We start from the raw sequence: 7,115 nt of genomic DNA on the forward strand, positions 1-7,115 counted from the left end.
ATCGCAGGTGAATTAATTCTTGACTGAAAAGCTTAGAAAATTTACCATATATCATGATTACTCGGCGGGACGGTTAGTTTAATTTATTTTTACAGTGAGACCGAGAAACGAGTCAAATAATTTTCCTCGTTTAATCGAGCTTCAGCGATGAATCATGAAGGGTTAATGATAAAGGATTTTCAAGCTGATCAATCAAAACTTCCCTGTCAGCTGTCCCTGTGCAGGTGAATACAGGTTGTTTGTTTATTTATCTTAAAAATGTATTTCTTTTCTCGTCAAATTTAAACTGAACTGTAATTGCAATTTTCTTTAACAAAGAAGCTTTCTTGTTTTTTGTACTGAAAATGTCAACTCGTCGATTTGGTGTTGTGGTTTCAATACGAGCGTGGGCCGTACGTGTGAGCAAATATAATTTTATTTACATAATTTTGTTGATGAGCGATTACTTGTGAGACTTTAAAAATTGAGCCTCAAAGATTTTTACGAGTGCAGACATCATGTACTGTACTCCCCAATGTTTAGAAAGGGTAAAATATTGCGTCTTCGTATGCTATTTGAAAATACCTGGCAAGCAAAAGCTTAAGGAATATAATTAAATAACAGCGCGATTGAGACTCGACTGGAGGAAACACTCGTTGAAACTTCACTACAAAACGCAACCCAGCAAATATACAATTTCTTTCATACCTTTTTCATTTTAACAGACTTGGTTTTATACTGAGAGGTTGCTTTTTGCCTTTTAAATGACGCCTTAGGGACGCCTTTTTCGGTGAGAGTAATTTACTTTACCTCCATCACGACAGGCTTGATGACCATAATTCAAAATTTCCCGCGAACCTAACTACAACTACCAGAAGCCTTTGCGCTTTTACGTCATAATGCAAATGGTCTATTGTCGACATACAGTGCTGCTAAAAGGAGTCTGTCGACCCACGCTCATAAAGGATCTGGGAACTACTGAATTGAACCCTCCCCTCCCTCTTGTTTCTTTTGCTGAACTCAATTCCAGATCTCCTTACCTAGTCGCTCATTCAAGATGGCGTACCGACATGTGGTCAGAAATCCAAGATTGCAAGCTCGAATATTTCTTTGTAATTGGTACATGAAGGTGGTTAGACCGGGAAAAGAACAACCGGATAACGTGGTTCAGCTACACGTTCCTATGGAGTAAGTAGAACGACGGTTTTGTTTCCTTCAAACAGTATTCTGCAAGGTTTCGGAGAGTCCGAATAATTTCCTTGCAAATACAGTGTCAGATCAGCCTGTACTGAGGGGACACCTTCGGGGAATGTTCTAGTGGCCACTAAATACATGGTATTCGTTTCAAACATATTCCTACAGAACACGTAATTTTATGGGTCAAACACCATTTTAATGAGCGTCGGATACATCTTGGATTTATACCCTTGCAAACTATACCGATGTGTTTTCTTACGCTGAGCGAGAGAACGTACCTTGCAGTATGTGTGACTATTTATAATACTTAAATCAATTTTAAATTGATCAAAGTATTATAACTAGTAATAGTTCTCACTATAAAGCTGCCCCCGCCTTTTTATAATTTGTTTTTTGTCGCCTTTAATTATTAATGCCGATGGACTGCACAATTAGGCTTCTTTTTTACTGTGTCATGCGGAATTTCTTGTTGTGTGACACCGTTACGTCCTAAAAATATTCACAAGTTCAAGTCGAATTATATTACCTAGCGCGCGGAAATAACACCTAGCGGAAATAACACATAACACATTATTCGTGATGACAACACACAAGCTTATTCCCGGGCTTACAACATTCAAAATAAACTTACAATAATTTCCAGGCCAAAAAGCCTAAAAAATTCCACGAGTAACAAAATATGGCACATTCAAAGATTCGAGAAAACAACCCACTCTTTGGATCAAATAATCTGACAGTTTGTTAGCGATACGAATTGCGTTGTACCTTGTACTACATGACAAAGTTCACGCATTTGTTTATTACTTGTTGTAACTTGTAAGATGTATACGATATAACAAACCTCCGAAAGCAAACCTTACAAATGTAACGCTTGGAACATAGGTAGCCGGCACGTAGCCAAGAACACGAAACCAATTGCTCGAAATCTTTCGACGTATTACTAACATTTGCTTCAAATATCACTTAACACAACCAAAGCAGAGAAACCGCTCGAACAAATCTGTAAACACGCGTAGGCCAAAACCGGAAAACAAAACGCTGCTAGCAGATGGCAAAGCTCGAAACGCGAAGGTGACCAAACGCGACCTCGTGGTTGCAAGTACCCGACACCACCGTGCGCGCTTGCTAAAATATTACCCGTCACGACCGTGCGCGCCTAGTTTTGTCAAATCGAGAACGCTTCGCCCATTACAAACACATTTCTTACTTTTTCAACAAATATTCTTTGTCCTTGTATGTATACACGCGGGGAGTCCTAGGGTGCCTCCTCGGGTTTTGGCCTCTGGGCCAAAACCCTGCGGGGGCAAATAGTCACTGCAAGGTTCTCGTGATCAGCATAAGGAAACAATTTCAATACGAATAAAACCAATATGGGACAGATCAAGAATGCGATTCAGGCGCGTAGGAGGGGGGTTCGAAGGGTTCGAACGAACCCCCTTTGGAGGTCAGTAATGGAGGACTGAAAACACAAACTGTTGATTTTCAGCTTTTAGCAAATAGTGGGGGAATGGAAAACAAACTTTGAGTGTTGCAGCTTTTAAATTACCCTGCAAGAAAACGCTAAAAGTATCGGGAAAGTATTAAATTGTTAGGAAAATATATCCTAGTGACCTAGTATTATATGCAGTCAAAATAATCCCATCGTTGAAAAAATATTTCCTTAACAGGCTTTCGGTATTTAATAAATGGAGTATCAAGACGATAGGCGGGGATTACAATTTCGGGGGACCAAGGTGATACGTGTATATAGTGCATATTGACGCTTTGACGCCGCTTTTAGTACATTGACGGTGGAGCCGGGGGGTGGGGGCTTAACCTTAATTTTTACCCTGAGATGCCTTTGCAGCACATGTCAAGCTTTTGTAAAACGTTTCGTTTACTAAGCCGGTATGTATGTATGAATGTATCAAGTTAACAAAACAGCGGAAATATTGTTGTTATGACTAAAAATACCTGTTATTTTACACTCCATTGAGTTTGAAATATTGACGTACACAATGCTGAAAATAGCATTTCCGTGCCTCTAGATTTCAAAATATTCTGGGGGGACATGCCCCCAGACCCCACTAGAGGCTCGCGCCTTCGGCGCTCGTATTAAATAACCTCCCTTAATAAATGTTCCTGCCAATACGAACACCCTGCCAAAAACCCTCAGCTACGCGCCTGCGATTGAGTGATCTTATGCACCTATCAATGTTAAGCCAGGGGAGAGGGAGGCCGGGCATAGGCAGGGGATTTGACAGCAATTGTTTGCCTGTAGCGGGGAATGACCATTTTAGTGGACTTTCTAACACAATTTTATAGAAGCAAGAGATTGTTTTGACCATACACAAATGCCCTGCAGTGGGGCATTTGAACAGAAAGTCTCTGCTAAGTGCGAATGCCCATCCTTTGCCCAGCCTCCCCCTCCTGCGGCTTAACATTGATAGGTACATTACATATAAATGAAACCATGCATGGTGAGCAAAATAGAACTTTCATCGTATAAAGAAATCTTTGATTTGTGATGGCTTCTGTTTCTGGAGCTTCGTTATCTGAAATGATTCCTCAATGATACCTATGGCCACCAATGGGTCCTTCCTTTTATGAGCTAGAATACTCCAGCAATATCCACCCTTAACCCCCTTAATAGAGGTATAATTTACAGTAAATAGGGTGAAAAAATTTGGGGACGTAGGCTTAATAAAGGGTATCTGCTTTATACAGGGGTGTGTGTAATTTAATCTGTGATTATTTTCTAAAATTACTTATCATATGTACAATTACTTTTAAGCTTAACTATAGCATTGCTAAAAAATATCAATCAAGAAATTTCGACATGTCAATATGCTTTCCAATTAGCCTAAAATGCAAACTGCAGACCATTGTCTTCACCCTATTTCTCACAAATGGATTGTAGAATGACAAATAGTAGTCTCCAGTCTGCATTTGATTTCATACTGCCCATGTTGAATACAGGACTAAAATAATTGAAATTCTGGCTGCCCTGATTAGTACTCGAATGAGGACCAAACAGTAAAAGACCATAAAAGAATGATTTTGTGATACCTAGAATAATCAAATCAAAGGTGGTTAGTGTTATTAGTTGAAGCTGACAGCTAAGGTGGATTGCATAAAAAAAACCTCACTCAAATTAAAGAAAAAACTAATTATTATTTTATTATACATTGTTATAAAGAAAACATGATAAACCCTCAGTTTGGAGAAAATTCATTTAGTCTGGAGATTTTGTTTATTAATACATTAAAACTACTGGTATTTTTTGTTTCCAATCACTTTCTCCTTTAATATTCTTAGGATGCTTGTTTACTTTTGTGCATTTTCCCATATTTTCCACATCCTCTAAGTCCCTAGTCACTTTGCATAAATGGCATTTGCATTTGAATAACAATATTTATACATCCTATGCCTCACATTCACGGAAATAATCCTTTGTCTATAAACATCCACACGAGGCTAAGGATGTACCGCATAGTATTGTTATTCAAACTTGGGCGCCATTTATGCAAAGTGTATTGTTTCTGTGTTTTGGTGGTCACAAGCTTAAGTATGACACAGTCATTTCTGCATTGAGTGTAGACTCTCAGCATAAGGATACATAGCACAGTGTATCATGTTATTGTATCCTGCTGTGGGATACAGTAATAGTGGGTGAACCATTAAAAAAACAAAGGGATAAATTGATTTTTTTAGGGGGGGGGGGGTAGGAGGCTGTTGCAGTTTAGTAAAAGGGAACTGCCAAACTAGGAAGAGAAAACTAGGTGGATCCCAAAGTTTAGAATTTCGGGTCCTTGAAATTAGCATTTTGGGCAATTTGGTGGAGGGAGGAGCTTGTTAACATGCTGTGGTCAGCACCAAGCCTAACAATCTTTCTGTTGACTATTTAGTAACACGGTAAACTTCTGGTAAAAAGCAAATAATTTATAGCAGACTGTTTAGCATAGCAGATTTTTTAAAATATTGTTCAGTAGATAATAAATTCTCTGTAGAATGTTTACCTTAGCAGCATTACTTAAATAACAAGACAAACTTCAGATGACAGTCTCATCTTGTTCTCTCTAGATGCATTTCATCACATGAGGTGCAATTCTTGTCTGAAGAATTAAGTCCATCTTCAAAATCAATAGAATTTTCATTTTTGGTGCCAATGATTGCACCAATTTTTTATTTTATTCTTCAAACAGCTTGTGTGGAACCACTGTGATTAAACTCCATGGGCTTTCTCTGATGCACAAATTTCTTATTTTATTACATTTCAGCATGTCAAAACTAGACATTAAGAACTACCTTACCAGCATTTACAAGCTTGACATTGCCAAGGTGAACACCAGAATAGCACATGGTAAGCTGAAGTTACTGTCAGTAATATTTTCTTTTTGTGCTAGCCATAGTTTGAAGGAGATGCAATGGCCTAATGGTTACTGCATTGGAATCTAGATTGAGGGAGCCTGGTTTGAAGGCTGGCCAGGGTGATAACATCATGTTCTAAGCCAAGACACTTGTGTCTCGCAGTGCCTCTCCACACAGGGGCTTAAACAAGTACTGGCAAACTATAAGGGAAACCTAACAAATGCTGTGGAATAACCTAGTGGCTGATGCAGACCTTGAACTAAGGAGGGGACCCTTTTTATGTGTGTGCACTCAAAAATGTTTTAGCCAGGGGATCATTAAAAAGAGAAGGATCTGCCAATGTAACCTGCAATGGACTGTATGATGGTACATTACAATCACTGCAAATATCACTTTCTCTTAATTAAACGTTTTAACCTGCAAATCACATGAATGATCATTTCAAACAAATACTGTTTTTTACTTTGCCCCATGTATTTATCACATAATGATGTTCATTCAAATGTTTGTATGGTCATGCAAGTGAGCTTTTAGAAAGTAGGTTTGTAGCAGAGTTAAAATTTATAAATAATTACAGGATCTTAGGAGAAGTTGAAGCCCCTACATGCAAAACTAAAATGCAACTTGTTGTGGAAAGTAAGAAGAGTCAAGCCCCTTTTAATTCCGCCTTGGTGTTTAATAATATTAGTCTTTCACCGATGAAATCTCAAGTACAGAACTGAGGTTTCGTTAGAGGTTTAGACCAATTTGCCAATTAATTACACATCCAACTTCCAGTAAACATCTTTTTCTCTGACTTGCCTGTTTTTATTTTATTTTAGGTAAAACAAAATATCTTTTCAAGAATGACAGGCTTGCAAAGAAAAAGTTTCCAGATTATAAAGTGGCTTATGTAACGCTGGTACGTACTGGAACATATATTTAGTTACATACTTTTATGCAGATTTATAAAAGAGCACATAAAAACTCTTTAGCTCGTTATATTCATTGTACAAGTTCTTTGAAAATACTTTTGCTTAATATATAGACTTTTCATAGCCCCTCTATCCCCCCTACCCCCTCGCGCCTATCGCTTTTAGCACTGGTGTCCAGATCTCTCTCGGGAGGCAGCGTGGCCGAGTGGTTAGAGCGCCGGACTTGAAATCCGGAGGTCGCGGGTTCAAGCCCCGTTCTGACCACTAGCTGGTGTTGTTTTCGGTAGCCCCCGAATTCAACTCCTCGGCTACGCTTGTAAATAGCCAACTGGTCTGCCTCCTGCCAGTTGGGATTCTTAATCATGTTTCGTTCATTTACAATATTTGTTTCAGAGTTAGTTTACATTGGCCCTGAAAAGCCCCATTCGGGGAGTGGTCAATTACATGCATATATATGTACATATATCTCTCACAATTCTTTCTCAGCGTTCAACGATCGAAGAAAATAGAGGGCTGTGAACAGTCCACTTAATATACCACAAGGCAACAGAAACCTGAATGTTTGGTTTGATGGAGAGTTGAATTTTCACGCTTTACCCTTGTGTCACGCAATTTTAGGCAATTTCGTCACTAACCAACTGGTCATAGAATTAACTGAAATATCACAATAACGCC

The 7,115-nt window shown here is 38.7% G+C and overlaps 1 protein-coding gene and 1 non-coding gene across 2 annotated transcripts; both read left to right on the plus strand.

Annotated features, from left to right (window-relative positions):
- The first annotated feature begins 1,036 nt into the window (after nt 1–1,036).
- Nucleotides 1,037–6,476, plus strand: LOC144641354 (large ribosomal subunit protein uL23m-like). Its single transcript, XM_078500369.1, has 3 exons — nt 1,037–1,167; nt 5,436–5,518; nt 6,348–6,476. The coding sequence occupies exons 1-3, from the start codon at nt 1,037–1,039 to the stop codon at nt 6,449–6,451; spliced, it is 318 nt and encodes a 105-aa protein (XP_078356495.1). The 3' UTR covers nt 6,452–6,476.
- A 155-nt stretch (nt 6,477–6,631) lies between these two features.
- Nucleotides 6,632–6,704, plus strand: Trnas-uga (transfer RNA serine (anticodon UGA)). Its single transcript has one exon. It is a non-coding gene; the product is annotated as a tRNA-Ser (tRNA).
- The last annotated feature ends 411 nt before the right edge of the window (nt 6,705–7,115 follow it).

This window comes from Oculina patagonica, unplaced genomic scaffold, assembly GCF_052425735.1.
Source record: "Oculina patagonica isolate OP01 unplaced genomic scaffold, crgOcupat unplaced872, whole genome shotgun sequence".
In the NCBI taxonomy this organism is placed as follows: domain Eukaryota; kingdom Metazoa; phylum Cnidaria; class Anthozoa; order Scleractinia; family Oculinidae; genus Oculina; species Oculina patagonica.